The sequence below is a fragment of the Syngnathus floridae genome, chromosome 11 (assembly GCF_059516105.1).
Source record: "Syngnathus floridae isolate MCC-2025c chromosome 11, RoL_Sflo_1.0, whole genome shotgun sequence".
NCBI lineage: Eukaryota > Metazoa > Chordata > Actinopteri > Syngnathiformes > Syngnathidae > Syngnathus > Syngnathus floridae.
Genome location: NC_142423.1, coordinates 6,364,953 through 6,381,619, shown reverse-complemented (window position 1 = coordinate 6,381,619; position 16,667 = coordinate 6,364,953). Strand labels below are relative to the sequence as shown.

Here is a 16,667-nt window from a genome sequence, read left to right as displayed (position 1 = left end):
ATCCTGAGCGTATTGACTCAATATGTAATTCAAATTGTTTCAAACTACTAATATAGTAATTCAAGTTGTCCATCATCTAATTGATGTATTATTTGACGGTTTAAAGACTTGCTCACCTTGCTGCCTGGCCCTGTTGAAGACCTTAATATCTTTGAGCTGCACCCCGATCCCGGTCCTCAGAGACACAGAGTCTGTGGCATTGTCTTTACTGCCTCTCTTTATGGAGCCGTTGGCGTGAGTTCTGCTCGAAAACAGAGCAAGAAACAAAAGGACTGTGACTCTTCATAATCCATAACTAAAGGAGAAGGAGAAAAATAAAAAACTGCATCTCACCGGTCACTCCAGTAGATGTAGCTCTCAAAGACGGACACAGAGAACATGTCCATGTTGTTGTTAGCAAGCACCACTTCCCTGTTCTCTCCATTCTCCAGATTGATGCGTTCAATTTTGTCGGTCCTGGCGTCACACCAGTACAGCATACTCTCCTGTAGGCACGCAGTCAATTTATCCAAAACAAAAAGGAGTAATGCACTATGCAAGCAAGTAGTTTGTTCGCCTACCTCATAGTCAATGGAGATTCCATTGGGCCAGCTAATGCTGACATTTACCAACACAGCTCTTTGCGTGCCGTCCAGTCGGGAACGTTCGATACGAGGGTACTGGCCCCACTCTGTCCAGAACAAGTAGCTGCACACACACAAACACACAGATGACTCGCCTTGGAATCAATCATGAGCCGAATCACAGCGCTGATTGAAGATTGCCGCCGTCTTACCCTTTCTCAGGGTGAACGGTGATAGCACGGGGCTTGTCCAAGCCTTGCGAGATTACCACATAGCGGAAGGAGCCGTTCAGACGGGCCACCTCGATCACGTCGAAGCCTTGGTCTGTCCAGTAGATGTTTCCTGGAAGAAGACGGGGTAAAATATTTCATTTCTGTCTGTGTGTGTACTGATGACCATTTTGGTGTTTTTTCTCACCTGCTATCCAGTCAACAGCTATCCCCTCCACCCTGCCGATGCCATTAGTGACCACATCTTCTCTCCATGTTTGGTCCCGCTTGGCCCTGCTAATTGTGCTCAGACCCATGTCCACCCAGTAGATCGTGTCATTATCTGAGAAACAAAAATAGACATTGATTCATAGAAACCGAACAGGATTTCTGTCCACCGTGCTTTTTAATAAGGGTGGATATTTTCTTAGTGAGAGGATTACCAGCATGGAAATCAATGCCCACGGCCAGGGAAGTTCCTGACACTGGCACCAGTGCGTCAGACTTGTCCGCCGGGTCCAAAGGAATACCACGGATACCCTCGTGGACAGAATATAGGAGGAAAGAGCCAACACCTAGAGCAAACACACGCTTGTTCTTTAACAAGTGCTTGATCCCATTAACACACTCTTTAAAAATGCGTAATAGAGAGTGTAACATGGCCCACCCTCGCAAGACTGCTGGCCTCGACGCAGGCTGTATCCTGCAGTGCACATGCAGGCTCTGGTGGTCGGGGAGGTGGGGAGACACAGCTGGGAGCAGTCACCATTGTTATTGCTGCAAAGATTAGTGCCTAGGAACAAAAAAACCCACAAGTGCCAACAAATAAGATCATAGAAAAGTCCAAATCTAGACAGATGTTCATTTACTGAGATAAACAAGCAGGATGTTCGCGAGAGGAACCGACTATAAATGGGTAACATGATTTCAACACATGGAATGACATTCCAAGAGCCATATTAAAGAACTGACTTCAAAATTAGATTTAAAAAAGGAGGGTCTACGCACCTTTCTGTACAGTTTCATTGTATATCTTCATGTGCATCATCGGGGACGTGCTGTTCCTCAGGACTTTCCAATTGCCGCCGTCCTTCTTGTCACACGTTCCTATCTGGTCAGTTCCTTGGTCGGCCCACCATAATTTATCGCCTGCAGGACGAAACAGATTCAGAAACAATTAGAAACGTGCTCAACAGATGAATTGCCATTTTAGAATGATACAGAAATTGGGACTTACCCATGATGGCCAAAGCAGTCGCCTTGGTCAGCTTGCCCTTGACTCCTTCAAGTATTTCAAGCCCGGAGCCATCCAGTTTGCAGCGGTTGATGGTGCTGTTTCCGGAGCTGATCCAGTAAAGCTGCTTGGTATCAAAGTCAATAGAGAGCCCTACGAAACAAAAAAAAGCTCTTGGCTTTAGTTGACGTTTGATTCAAGGATGAGAAGGTGAACCCTTAAGTTGGTTTCACCTAGATAACAGCCCTCTGAGGGAAACCGTAACTACAAAATAGCCTACGACAAAAATGATAGAACTTAAACGCCAGAATGAGAAAAATAAATAAAATATAAGTAATAGAAAATTGATCTGCCGCTCAAAAATGTATCATAATCAAACAAGCCAATTCAACGCAATGATGCAGATAATGCATGAAGGTCAAACTTGAGATGCTTTGGTTATTCCATAAAAAGGATGCCAGCTTTAAGTGCTTTCTTACAAAAACATAAATGGAAAAATAAATACATCTGAGTATATCTGCCTGTACATTTTTCACAAATAACCTCAGCCGTGTGCAATGAGTCTAAACAAAAGCTTTAAAATAAAGCAGTTCAACAAATGTTGATGTTAATGTGTTATCTATACTGGTCCAATGGCGTCTTTGAAGGGAACCCCCAAGGAACACCTGAATAAACACGCTCAATCACTCACCAACGGGGCCTTTCTGATTGGTGAATAGGACACTTTGGTTGCTGCCATCTGTGTTGGCAATGCTGATGTTGTCCCCATCTGTCCAGTAGAGCTTTCTGAGGAAGGCAAGCGGAGAGAATCAGTAAAGCCACAGCAGCGAAAAACGTGCCTTCATTCAGAGTGGCACAAAAAATAAAAATGTCGGAAACCCGAGATGACTGAATAACGTGGCTTTGAAAGCGTAGCAACAAAACCACAGCTCTTTAAATTTGGCTCCAAAACACATCAAGCGTCTGCCTGGGTAGAATGTTTAAAACAAACAGTCTCTACCACACCATTGATTTAATTGCTAAAACGCCTTCAATTCAAATAACAACAGGATGCAGCAGATTTTTTGCCCCACACTCCGCCTCGACACAGGCCCTGATGCATTTGCTACGTTAGTGTCAGTAAGAGGACAAATGCATCTAGGCAGCATCTGGTCCTCATTCCCCCCCACCCCCCACGCCAACAATGCTCACGTCGGAAACATTCCTCTATTTGAGTGTGCTTCAAAGACGGGACGACTCTCTGAAAGACACGAAGGAGTAAATAAAAACCAGAACATTTGCTAGAGGAACTTTCTGATCTACCTCAAAAATAGTTAAAAAAAGAGAAATTCCTGCAGGACAAAACCAGCCTGTATATAAATACAGATGGACCGTTTCTGCTGTGCTGGCGAGAAGAGAGGTCGGGTAGGTTTGCTTTGGGGAGCTCAGCGGGGGATTAGGTTTCAAGACACTAAGGAAAACATTTGCGAAAAGAGACGAAAGATGGAGGACAAACAAGGAAGCTGAAATACGGACAAACAGACTGTAAATAATTCAGGAACCAGTGGAGCGGAAACTTCTTTGAGAATGAAGCGATGTGACATGTGGCAGGTTAAAGGTGATCTCGACATTTGAATACTGGACTGACGGGTTGGATGTGTGACTAACCCCAAAATGGGATGCAGCACCAGGCAGTGGGGCTTCTCCAGACCCTGGATGACAGCATTTTTGAAAGAGCCATCCAGTCTGGCAACATTAATCTGTTTCTTATTGCCATCATAACTGGTCCAGAAGAGATTCCTGGACACCCAGTCGACCGCAAGGCCATGAGCGTTGGGCAGATCTAAAGATGGAGAAAAATATTATGATACTGAATATATTTGATGACATCCTGTTTTATATGATGAGTCATACCAGCAGAAATCACGGTTTCAACTCCAGTGCCATTAATGAAAGCTCTCTTGATGGTTTGAGTGCGGACGTCGGACCAGTAGATGCGATGCTCCAGAGCGTCATAGTCCACCACGGTCACATTATCAATGTCAGGCACGGTGAAGGAGATGATGTAGTTGTAGTAGGGGTTGTCTATGTCCACTCCTCGGATTTCGATTTGCCGAGCGTAGAGCAGGAACTGACGATCCTCTGAGGGATGGAGGGAGGGGGGGATTGTTTTCTTTGATTGCGCCTCCAGAGATTTACGTAAACGATTCCTCGATCATTACGGCCGCTTGAATAAACAGTTTGTGTTCCCGCGGCTTTTGCATCAATTATGTCTGCTTGTCTGGCTAACTCGGTTGTGAGCATGCGAGCGAATGCAATGAGAAGCTATCCATTACTTTTGTAATCGTCTAGCCGGTCCTATTATCACTTAACTGACGCGCTCGCCGACAATTGATAGACAGCGAAAGAGAAAGTGTGAAAGGAAGGAGGGGAATAATAATGTCAGGCTGGATCAGCTCAGCCAGGCGAGGTGCGGGCTGCGGTGGATGCCCGCATCAGACAAGAGCGAGCCTCTCCATTCCATTACCCCTGAAGAGAATAGCAAACCCTGCCCTGAATACTAATCTCAAGCGCCGCCGACTACACACAAAGTCACTTCAATGGACACAAAAGCCGTCATAATAATGGCACCTCAAAGTGATGAGGGGGAAAAAAAAAAGTCTTGTTTAATGCCAAACTCCCTTCTGTCACCCACACACTTATATATACATAAACAAAAATAAACGATTCAGCAAGAACAGGGATTACATTCTGCTTTTTAAAAAAAAAAAAAGTGAGAGGGATTTACTTGCAAGCTTAGCGAGAGTGAGTCGAGAATTTGTCTTGTGCTGTAGCTGCGGAGCGTATGTATGTGTGTGTGTGTGTGTGTGTGTGTGTGTGTGTGTGTGTGTTCACGCTTACCATAACATGTACGCTTGTCAGGCCCAAGTTTCATGAGGTGGGGGCAGGCACATGAGAATGTCTGATTGTAGTTGATGAGGCATAGATGAGTGCAGGGCTTCTGGCCATTTACATCTGCGCATGGGTTCGGCGCTGGAGGGAAAAAAAAAAGCCTTTTAATGCAATTACAAGTTTTATCATTTGGGGATCAAAGGCTTCAGTACGCAGGGTATATAATTTAATCATTAGAGCTCCATAGGGGGAGTTTGAAGATGTTAGTAGATGAGGCAGGGGAGCAAGATTGAAGTCTCCAGTCTGGATCAAAGATAATGAAATTGTAATTTGGCCATCGCAGCGTGCATGATGTCATTGCCATTAGCTTATTTGGAATGTAAACAAACAAGTGTTCCAATTGCTCACCCTCAGGTTGTCTGGACGGATGGTAGACCTGGAGGTCAAAAGGTTGCGTGTTGGTTCGCTGGACGACAGTGACGTTGCTCCCGGTCCACTTGTTGGCCTTGGCCAAGGTGTTTGTCCTCCAGTCCGTCCAGTAAACTTCACCGCCGTACATGGTGACAGCAAAAGGATGGGACAGATACTCGTGGCCCCTCAGGACTTCAATCAGCCCAGAACCGTCGTATTTGGCGGAATAAATAGCGTCCGACCTGCGATAAACAAAAACGTTTAATTGGGTTTTCGATTTACTCCAAGCACCTAAAAAGCCGCTTGTGTTTGACCTGGCATCGATCCAAAGGATGCGGCGCTCAAGATAATCCACAGTGAGTCCGTTTGGCCAGCCGCCATTGCCGGTTTCCTTGTGGATCGTCTTTCTGCCTTGGCCACTCATGGATGCTGCTTCAATTCTTGGCAAACTGGCATCCCAGTCGGTCCAGAAGAGGATCCTGACAAGAGTTTGTGTTGAAGAAAATGTTTGCCGTTGTGTGCGTTGCAGTGCAAGTGTTAAATACCCATCACGAGGATCCAGGGCTATCGCTCGAGGATGCTCCACATCTCCGGCCAACAGTGTGGTCCTCATGGTGCCATCCAGCTTGGCCACCTCAATTTGGTCCAGGTTGCTTTCCACCCAGTAAATGTTTCCCGCTATCCAGTCTACCGCCAGGCCCTCGGGGGTCGCCAGCCCGTACTGGATTACCACGTCGAAGCTGGTTAAAGCTTCAGAAAAAGACAAGTAAGAAGTAAATGCTAATCCATTTTGTGTGAGTTTATTCATTTATGGACAAATTGAAGTCTTAATTAAAAAAATGTGCCTCGAGAAAGAAAGACGTACTTATTATTTTACAATAGTGCAAAGAAAAAAAAAATCCAACCTAATATTGCTTCACATTCCAATTGGAAACTTGTTTTCTTAAACCGTTTGCACATTTATAGATAATGGCACCCAAATTTCATTGCACCCCAAAGCGGTGATTTACTTTGCTTCAGGCTTTCCGAATTATGTAAATGTAATCCACCAAATTTTATTCTGAGCTAACATTGCATAACATTAACTCCAATGCTAGCATTTAAATGTTTGGGAGGAATCATACTCATTTAAATAATTTGCCGGTTTTTGAACTCCATTTAGTTTTTTGCCATGGTACTGCTTGCTTCAAAATATTTCATTCACTTTATCATATCAAAGTTTGCAACCACACAAATCTCACCCCCATTCTCAGATAGCTTCCCACGATAGATCTTATCCTCCACAACGTCGGTCCAATAGAGGGCACTTTGGCTCAGATGGAAATCCAAAGCGATGGTGTTCCTCAAACCGGGCACCAGCACGCTGAACTCTCCCTTATTGAGATCAATGCGGCGTATCTCATGTCGATTTGAGAAAATGATAAAGGGCTTAAAAGGATCTGTGGGAATGGAGAGTAAAAGTCACAGGGCACGTTTTAAAGGACACAGATGGCAAAGTGTTTAAGCCTCACTAGGGCCACTTCAGTTCCACACCTCCACGTAATTTACCCATTGATGGAAATGTGTTCAAATTCTGGCCGGTTACGACATAGCATAAATAAAACAGTGCATTTGTGACAAGCAACAGAATGGATGAAAGACCTGGCAGAATCATTCATCACCAGAATTGTCTTGGAAGAGGATGCTCTTCAACTGGATTATTGAATTTAAAGCGGAATTAAAAGCATCTTCACTCATCTCAAGTAATAAAAGTGCTTGAGATTTTTAGGATTTTACCTTTGTCTCTCAAGTATGCTTGCGTAACTCACTATTGATCATTTTTGGCTAGCCTTTTTAAATTCTTTGCCAGAATTTGGGCTACTTCTATATTCATTATTCTCTGTGCATCATTCATCAAGCATTCCGATATTTTGTCTTACCGGTGCTCTTGCAGTTCTCCATATCGGATTCCAGTTCCCAACCGTCGTAGCAAGAACATTTCACACTGAACTTGTCCTGTCGGCAGCGCTGACTGCACTTGAGGTGTTTGGCACAGAAGCTCTGGATCTGACAGGTCTTGTTGTCTGAACGCAGCTCCATGCCAAGCGGGCAAGAACAAATCACACCCTCGCCGGGGAGCACTGTGCAATTATGGCTGCAGTGGCCATTGTCCAGCGAACACAAGTCTAAAAAAAAGAAAATCTGGATATTAGCATATATTAGTATCTAATAAATGTGTGACCCGAGTTAATGTGGTTCCAACAATTTCTGCAGGCCGAATGAAATTGTCCATCTTGATGCCGCGCTTTACTTGTTGTCATGTTTCCGTCACCCAAAACAAATCTTCGGTTCCGTCGGTGCTTACCACAGAGTTTCTCATCAGAGCCATCTGGGCAGTGTTCCGTGCCATCGCAAAGTTTTTCTGCAGGCAGGCAGATGGTGGAGTCATTGGCGCACACGTGGTGAGACAGTTTACACACCAGCGCTTCGCAGTTTTCTTCGTCCGAATTGTCCTCACAGTCGCTGTCTCCGTCACACATCCAAGCTTTGCTAATGCACCGTGCTGCAAAGAGATGTCACTTGTCAAGCAAATCATCCCTTATCGGCTCCCCGGCAGTAACGTCAGATTATTCACCAGAGTCCCTGCAACCGAATTTGACCGCCGGGTCGCACATGTGCGTGACGCCCTCGCAGCTCTTCTCGTCGCTCAGGTCCATGCAGTCGGTATCGCCGTCACAGCGCCAACGCAGGGGAATGCACAGGCCGTCCATGCGGCATTGGAACTCATCCGTGTGGCAGCCTCCTGGCGGACGAGTGGCTGCGGGGGAAAAAGGAGAGGACGCCGCATCATTCATCATCTCATGTTCAACTGATTTTTGAAAAAAGCTAATTGATTGTCGGTATTGCTATTCATATTTTATTGCGTACCAATCAGATCCAAGGATCCCGTCCAACATGTCCAACAAGAGCCCTTCACACCAACAAGTGTTCCAAACAAGCACTTGTATAGAATAATTACAAATTTTGTTTGCCAATGAAACATTTTCTATGATGTGCACTTGAGGCATATGTGAAAATGGCAGCGCTTATCAGGAGGAGTCTATTGGCATTCAGTCATTGCCCAAAGGCTACAGCTTTTTATTTTATACGTTTAAAATAAATAAATAAAAAGTGCCACTCGGTGCAGGCAGCAGACTTAAATTGAGACATCTCTCAAAGCTTCCTACTTTCTTCAAGGCCAGACTGTACTTTAGCTATTAGTAAAACGTGATTAGGTTAGCATGCTTTTCTTTGTTTAATAAAACAGAACGAATCAACCCTAGAAGCAGGACATAATGTTAAGATTTGATTAAACTTGAGTGACATAAGAGCAATCTCGTTGGATATCATTTTACACTTCAGAACCGATAGGCAGGCTGAGATATAATATTCACTTAATTCTATATTAATCTAATATTCATATACGATATTCAAATTCTGATAATAATTCTAATAATATTTTTTTCTCCTATTATTCTTATTTTTGGCCATCAACAGTCTGGGATCTAAGTAGTCTGAGATACCGACCCTGATTTGTGCAGTTTGCGTGGGTTTCATCGCTGTAGTCCCCACAGTCATTATCCCCGTCACAAGTCCAATAATCGGGGATGCATCGACCGCTGTTGCACTTGAACTGAGCACTGGAGCACGAGTGACTGCAGCCGGCCTCGTCACTGTTGTCCCCGCAGTCATTATCTGAAAGGGAAATTCACAGTCACATCACAAAGCGTCGTCTACGGCAACAAAGGAAAGGTGTTTGAATAGAGCATCCAGAGATTTTTTTTTTTAATGACAGAAACTGCATTGATCAAACCATGCACCGTGAGGGGATGTATCCAGCTTTGATACATTGAGCTTGGCAGAAAAGCACAATAAGCAGTTTATACCCCATACCAATCCCGTCCGTCCCTTATAACATTTATCGCGACAGAATCTGATTTGAATAAAAAATTAATTCTGCCAACACGCTTCTTTTTATCATTTGACCTGTCACTCTAAAACAGCCAATTGGATTATCTTTGCATGACTCGATAATGCATTTGCAATTTGCCCAATCTAATTAAACTCGAAATTTTCTTCGTGCAGCGGCAGCGATATTGGCGTCGGCACGTGGCCACGTTTAAAGCTAAGCGGCCCTTAAGTTATTGTTAGCCTGCCGGGCTAATCTACAAGCCGGCCAAGCGTCTTGGCTGCTGCTGCGGTGCATGTTGATCTATGCACTAGCTGGCCAGGTTCAGATAATGCAGTTCATCAGAGCCGTCGCCACAATCGTTTTCTGAAAGACAGAATCAATGCGAGACACCAAAATGGGCGAATAGCACGGAACTAGGAGACCAATAGATAGGAAAGCAAACATAAATCTGCATGGTGACAGCCGGTGAGTGAGATTGAGCTCAGAAATGGAAATAGAAGACAGTGAAAAAGAGAGAAATGCGGAAATGCCACTCACCATTATCACAGCGCCAGTTGATGTTGATGCAACGTCCATTGTTGCATGTAAACTGGGTGAGGGGGAAACACGTGGGGTAGGCTGTGTATACAAAACAAATCAGATCATTTTGGATACTGAACATTCCTGAGTGAGGAAGGGGGTTCAAGTTGACCCACCACAAGAGGCAGGCTCATCGGACCGATCCCCGCAGTCGTCATCCAGGTCGCACGTCCAGGAGCTGGGTATGCAGCGCCCGCTGTCGCACGAGTACTGATTGGGCGGGCATGTGCGAGCTGGAAGGGCAACCAGATTACAACCAGAACTGCACGGATGGGGAACCTGATTCTCTGACTACCTGAACAGGTGGCGTTGGATTCGTCCTCATCGTTGCCGCAGTCATTGTCGCCGTCGCACAACCAGCGCGTGGGAATGCAACGATTGTTCTGGCATTTAAATCTGTCAGTAGGGCAGGTGTGCTGGTCTGGAGACAAGAAAAAAAGAAAAAAAAGTAAGAGACAGGCTGGAGAGATATGCAAATGAGTTTGCCAACTTACGACACAAGTCGGGAGCCTCATCGCTGTTGTCCAGGCAGTCGTTGTCGCCATCGCACTTCCAGCGTTCCTGGATGCAGCGATTATTTTTACAGGCAAACTCTCCGGCCTGGCACTGAGGAGGCGGCACGTAAGACGGGTTGGCTGCGGATGACAAGAAGAAGCAAAATAGTAACATGGAGGGAAAACAAATAAAAAGGTATAAACTGATGAATGTAGCATGGGCAGCATTTTGTGTTGGAATGTTTGTTGTTTTGTGTACAGTGGTTATATTTTATATTCTTTTTTAACATTTGATACTCACCTTTGCAGCTGGTGTTGTCAGTGGGATCGAGTATTTGGTCCTCTGCGCAGGCACACTGCCTACCTCCCGGTATGGCCAAGCACAGGCTGGTGCAGCCTCCGTTGTGCACACGACACGCATTCGAACCTGGAAGATGAAGAACGTAAAGTGTCATAAACACAAAGGAGAGGAAAAACAGACAAGTGGATTGTCTACCTTGCTGTTGCTGAGCATCATACATGCGTATTTCAAAAATGGGCGGCCTTTCATTGCGCAGTAGGGTGGCAATGCTCGTGGTGGTGTCCAACTTGTATATGCTGCCACTGCGATACTCGTTCCAGAACAAAAAGTGTTTATAGTGGCAGAGACCAAAGGCGTGGTTCAGCTCTTGGCCCTCGTACACCGTCTAGCCATGTGAAGAAAAACACAGGAAGAGGACAAAATGTGTCAGTGGTGACCTTTGCTTTTAACTTCTGTCTGTTTCCAGCTAATGACGCTAGAAATTTAGGCAGTTGACATTTTGGGGCTCATTACCGAACAAGCATTAAAACACTTGCAAATTAAAAGCTTCCTAATTCATTTGTATCGGCTTCATAAAAACGAATAAAGACATCGAGATACAGTTCAAGCTAAGCTATGTTAAAGTGTTCCAATTATAGTGACGGTGGCGAGTTCTAACCTTGCGTTCTGAGGTGTTGAGGTAAACCATCTCGATGCGGTCATAGTAGGCGTCCACCCAGTAAAGGATTCCCTGCGGGATGTCCAGACTCAGGCCGTTGGGCCACAGCACCGTTTTGCTCGTGAGGAAAACGTCCCTGTTGGAGCCGTCCATCCAAGCCCGTTCAATTTTTCCTCGTTTGCTCTCCTTGGGATCCTCTTCCCAGTCTGTCCAGTACATCCACCTTGAGAAGACATAAAGTTAAACCTCTTTATTGATCAAAAAGTCTGTCTCAATATTTTTGCACGTACAATACCCCATCTGTCTTAATTTCCCTCCTTTCTGCAACTGCCTTTTTTCTCCCGCAGCCTGATGGATTTCAGGCATTAGTGCAGGCTAGTGCCTTTCCCTCGGGGCGCGCCATCAACTCACATCATGGCAGCAAAGCAGCGATTGTGTGTGTCAGCGTGTGCGTGTGTGTATTTTTGAGCACTTATTTCTCAAGACAGAGCTCAAGAGGTCACGGTAATAAGACTCATCCATTCACAGGTAGGTTAGGCTCGCTATGACAGTGTGAGAGGCAAACGCGCAGATGAAGTACAAATCAATTCAAATTAATATCAACCTAGGTGGAGGTCTGTTAGCGGTCTTATTATTAGGGATAATGGAAGATGATTGGAAGAGAGCAGAAATAATATAATGACCCTTCATTACCACTAAAAGTGCTTTCCAAGGCTACAAAAAAAAAAAAAAGCAGCAACATTGATGATGGTGGAGGAACCTGCGGCCATCTGCCTTACCCGTGGAGAGGGTCCACCACGATTGCGCGAGGGTGAGTCATTTTATCTTCAATGAGAGTCTTGCGAGTTTGCGAGGCTTTCTCCAGCCGAGCCACACTGATGGTTTTTTTGGGCCCGTCGTCGGTCCAGTACAAATTGTCTGCCATCCAGTCCACGGCGATGCCTTCCACCGTGTGGATCCCTGGGAAAAAAATTCCAAATTAAGTCTCCCGTGCTGCTGCTTCTTTATTTTTTTTCCTCGTGGTGTCGCAACCTACCTTCTTTTAGAATTGTGTCTCTCTCAGTCCCATCGATCTTCTGCCGCCCAATGATATAGCTGGTGGCGTCGGCGAAGTAAATAAACTCACTCTCGGCGTGAAAATCAAGAGCTCTGGGCTTCATTAGATTCTCAATAGGGATCATGTACTCATCGGGAACCTTGGCATTCATATCCATGCCCCTGATGACCCCCGGGCGACCTTTACCGTAGACTAGGAAGAGCTCATGCTCGGGCTCTGAAGCAGAAACAAGGAATTGACAGCAGCGCTTAAAAATGGAAATCACTTGAACACATCTGTGAGAATAAATGAGCAAATTAGATGCTAACTGCGCTCTGTTTTTTTTCTTTTCATGATAATAAATGAATAGCAAGAGATCCCTCACTCTTGAGACAGATTTATGTAGCGTTCAAGAGACTCTTCATCAGTAAAATCGTTACGAACATTTTCATTGGCAGTCTGACCTCAGGGGGGAGATAAATAAGGATATAAATTTTAGTCTGTAATTGAATAAAAAAACAGAACTCACAGTAAAATGACAGGCTGGCTGGCAGTATAGTTGTAACAAGGTCAGAGACCATCAGTTCTTTTCAAAGCTTCTTAGTAGACGAGACTTTTGTTCAGCGAGGACGATTGAACGAAAAACATCTACTTCAAATATTTTGAGTTGCATAACCTTTAAAATCCATCGGGTTGTTTGCTCGGTTTTGGTGAATAATTTTATGGAAGAGTGAGAATTTGTCAAAATGTACCTGTCACTTGACCAGCGCTCCCTCATAAGCTAAGTCCTTGCAAATTTTGTCATGTTTTATTTAATTGTTGAAGGTGAAATTTAACCGTTTCATCATACGACTTACTTTTGCAAGACTTGCCATCGCTTCCCAGGCTGAATCCGGAACGACAGCGGCACGTGCGGGTCTTGTGTCCGTTTCCCAGCAGACAGATGTCGGAGCAACCTCCCGCTTTTCCAAACTGGTCCACCTCACACGCGTGGCTTCGGACTACACAGGAGCGGGAAGATGTTATGCAAAGCAAATGCGTTTACATATATTGTGACAAAATGCAGTGCGTACCTGGCGGTTGGCGCCGCTGATGGTAGACATGCAGCGCGCCTCCTTTGTCCACACGTGTCACCACTTGGTAGTCAGGGCTATTGAATCGGTTGATCCGTATCACGCTGGTCTTGGGTTGCATGTTGGCGTTGTCCGAGTTGGTGGCGTAGAGGTAGTTTTCGAACACAGTCAGCCCGTACAGATGCTCAATCTTGGATGAGAAGTAGAGACAAAACATAATACTTAGAACAACCCCATAACTTTCCGGCTGAATGCATGTTGAACACAAACGGTGCAGCAACACATGTAGACTGACAAGTTAAAAACTCACCAGACAATATATAGTAACTCACAGTCATATTATTTATGCTATGGGAAATTTTTTTTTAATTTTACTTCAGAGTAATATTATACTTGTATCTCAAGCCATAATCATTATGCATTATATAAAAGAAATAATTGACTGTTTATAGATAAAGGTGCAATTTACTGCAAATTTTTCTCCTTTGTTAGGGGTGAGCGAAACGTTTATTTGATGATGCGTGAATTTGAAGGATCCTCCATCAAGATGTTGTTTGGACTCCAGAGACACCAAAAGCTACTCATCTGTGACTTTTCCACAGCTCTTGCATAATTCATTTACCTGACATAATCTTTCCTGAAGATAGAACCCATTTTCTTTCTGAGCTATACACAAATTATTTAACAGCATGACATATTTCTTGAAATGGCCAATGTTTTTATTTTGCATGACTTTGGACTTTTCACTTTTCATCAGCAAATTGATGCTTCCTTCCTGTTATGCATAAAACTGACTCGGTTAATGTTGTGGAACAACCTCCATCCGACAAAACTAATTAGCAAACCTGTCTGAGGACACAATATGTTGATTTAAGCAAGGATGATCACTAATGCTCAGTGAAACCACATTACTGTTGGAGCCGAGGATGTTATAAAACACCACAACTAGCTCTCTTAATGCATGACTGAAATAGGAAAGTAAGAAATCCAATTAAATGTGAATAAAACTCCTCAAATGAATCAGACCGTTTTGCAATAACAAACATCTTTACTGCATTATACTGAAAGCACATTTGAATTTTGTGGTGACCAGAGAGACACATAAGGGCGTCTTCAACAGCCACAAAAAAACATCTCAAATCTACTGTAAGTCTTTCACACACAATTATAGTCTCCTTAAAAATGGTAATTTGCTGGTAAAGGCAGAGGTACTGTTGCTATGGTAACCTGCTGAACTCAACCGAGTGACGCAGGAAGGGAGTTCGGCGACTCAAACTGTTTTTAAGTTAAGATTTTTTCTTTTTTCTCAGGACAGAAATGAAGGACAACTCGTCTTCCAATGCAAGCATGTGGTTGGAGGAAACCGGTGTGGCCAAACACACACCTCGAGCAGAGCGTTATCGTCTTATCATGGGCATAGTGCTGCTATGGTGACACAGGGACTGCGACTCCATGATTTTAAGGACACCATTTTTTCTACCTTATCATAAAATAGCCGCCGTGGAGTCGACACAAAGAACTGGACAAGCTTTGAAATACTCAGGATGGCCACAACATTAGGTACCCCTGCAAGCTCTGATATGAGATATATAGAAAACTCATATTTCTTTGTTAGACACGCAGCAAAGTCCATTTTTACATTAGCAAAACTAAAAAAAATATATTTTGTTGATTTTCCCAAGTGAAAGTTTTTTGACTTGAAATTTTGAGTTTACGCAACTTTTTTTTAGCGCGTATGACAACTTCGGAAAAACAAGTGTGGCGTAAACATAAGTCAAGTAACTCAGTTTAGATACTGGTACACAGGGTTAGGGTGTACCTAATAATTTGCCCTATTGGGCTTGTTTTGATTTCCTCCTATCACTTCTCGCCGCTCTACATTTTAGATGAGTTAAATTTTAAGACAACCATTCACTCTAATGCTTCTAATATTGTCGGCTCAAGGACACTGACAAGAATAAGTCCACATGCGCGCGCATACACACACACACACACACACACATGCGCGCGCACGCACACAGCATGGGACTTGTGTTTGTGTGTGCATGTCTGTGCCCTGAGGCTTACTGACTATAAATGAAAGCCATTACTTCCCGCAGATCACAGTAAACGTCATGGTAACGGCTTTCGGAGCCAAACCGCACGGAACATTAACCACCTTGATATTGGACGCAATTAATCAGCTGCTCCCGCCCTCCATCTTTTTCGCGCCCATTTTTCACCAGGCAGACGCCAGACATTTCGAGGTGATGATTGCATTAGTTGCTTTTACCAGAAGGCCTTGAATGATGGTGTGCCGGTTCTTCCCTTCATAGTCCACCACCTCGATGTAGTCCAGATAGGCGTCGGCCCAGTATACCAGCCTGCTGACCAGATCCAGCGTAATCCCATGCGGGAAGACAATTTTACTGTCTACGAGCTTGGTCCGGTTCTGGCCGTCCATGTCGCATCGTTCCACCTTGGGAATCTGACCGTAGTCGGTGAAGAACACCTTTCTGAGGAGAGAAATGGACAAACCCAATTGAAGTTGAAGACTTTGACTGGCATCACTGTATGAAAAGCCACCACACTGACCCCATGGTGGGGTCCAGGGCAATGCCTTTGGGGTTGTAGAGCTCCTGGTCCAGAAGGGTGACACACGTTTGTCCATCTTTGTCGCACACAAAGATCCTGTCATCCACATCATCCACAAAGTAGAAATTTCCCGTGAGCCAGTCGATGGCCATCTGCTCCACATCTGCACAGAGAAGAGGGTCGGGGGAGGAGGTGCGAGGAAAAGCCAAATTTATTTTTAGTTCTTACATTCCTGTGGACTTGTAAAGAAGCTGAACTTGTGATGTTGTTGTAAATACTTGTAGCAAGTGAGAGGTCGTGATCATAGGTTGACGTGAACTCAATGAACCATGAAATTGCTCTTAACACAAGCAGTCCATGTTTTTGAGTTTGGACAGGGGAGGGAGGGAGGGAGGGGAGTTGCTCAACTGACAAATGAGTTGTCAAGTGAACAGCATCAAGCTGGCAAACATCAGGCATGTCTCAGTTCCAGGCCAATCAAATTCAAATTTAAATGTCAAAAAGAGAAGAATTTCACATCCACGCAAAAATGTTTTTGCATCATCCGTAAAAAAATAATAACATTCATCAACGATACTTGTTGCTTTTGGCATATAGGTGAAAATGATCCAAGTGTGGGAAAGAAACCAGAACAACACATAAAAAAAAAAAAAAAAGAAATAATACTCAAACAAATCATTTTTATCAAGGCAAAATTACTTAAATCATGAAAATCAGCCCTTGAGCCCTCTCA

The 16,667-nt window shown here is 44.3% G+C and overlaps 1 protein-coding gene across 4 annotated transcripts in view; it reads right to left on the bottom strand.

Annotated features, from left to right (window-relative positions):
* Positions 1-16,667, bottom strand: part of LOC148390626 (low-density lipoprotein receptor-related protein 1-like) — a 69,630-nt gene that overhangs the window by 19,506 nt on the left and 33,457 nt on the right. For all 4 annotated transcript variants that reach the window (XM_088390316.1, XM_088390317.1, XM_088390318.1 and 1 more), the window contains exons 7-40: positions 15,935-16,097; positions 15,633-15,855; positions 13,361-13,550; positions 13,145-13,288; positions 12,288-12,524; positions 12,031-12,211; positions 11,252-11,474; positions 10,789-10,978; positions 10,594-10,719; positions 10,293-10,433; positions 10,094-10,219; positions 9,915-10,031; positions 9,757-9,837; positions 8,835-9,002; positions 7,903-8,085; positions 7,633-7,830; positions 7,208-7,453; positions 6,530-6,727; positions 5,834-6,038; positions 5,603-5,767; positions 5,286-5,530; positions 4,887-5,018; positions 3,900-4,127; positions 3,654-3,828; positions 2,698-2,792; positions 2,010-2,159; positions 1,781-1,921; positions 1,440-1,565; positions 1,216-1,347; positions 981-1,115; positions 776-905; positions 561-687; positions 334-485; positions 117-241 (exon numbers count right to left, since the gene is read on the bottom strand). In XM_088390316.1, the coding sequence (XP_088246442.1) occupies positions 117-241; positions 334-485; positions 561-687; positions 776-905; positions 981-1,115; positions 1,216-1,347; positions 1,440-1,565; positions 1,781-1,921; positions 2,010-2,159; positions 2,698-2,792; positions 3,654-3,828; positions 3,900-4,127; positions 4,887-5,018; positions 5,286-5,530; positions 5,603-5,767; positions 5,834-6,038; positions 6,530-6,727; positions 7,208-7,453; positions 7,633-7,830; positions 7,903-8,085; positions 8,835-9,002; positions 9,757-9,837; positions 9,915-10,031; positions 10,094-10,219; positions 10,293-10,433; positions 10,594-10,719; positions 10,789-10,978; positions 11,252-11,474; positions 12,031-12,211; positions 12,288-12,524; positions 13,145-13,288; positions 13,361-13,550; positions 15,633-15,855; positions 15,935-16,097 (5,598 nt within the window). The remainder of the gene's footprint in view (positions 1-116; positions 242-333; positions 486-560; positions 688-775; positions 906-980; positions 1,116-1,215; positions 1,348-1,439; positions 1,566-1,780; positions 1,922-2,009; positions 2,160-2,697; positions 2,793-3,653; positions 3,829-3,899; positions 4,128-4,886; positions 5,019-5,285; positions 5,531-5,602; positions 5,768-5,833; positions 6,039-6,529; positions 6,728-7,207; positions 7,454-7,632; positions 7,831-7,902; positions 8,086-8,834; positions 9,003-9,756; positions 9,838-9,914; positions 10,032-10,093; positions 10,220-10,292; positions 10,434-10,593; positions 10,720-10,788; positions 10,979-11,251; positions 11,475-12,030; positions 12,212-12,287; positions 12,525-13,144; positions 13,289-13,360; positions 13,551-15,632; positions 15,856-15,934; positions 16,098-16,667) is intronic.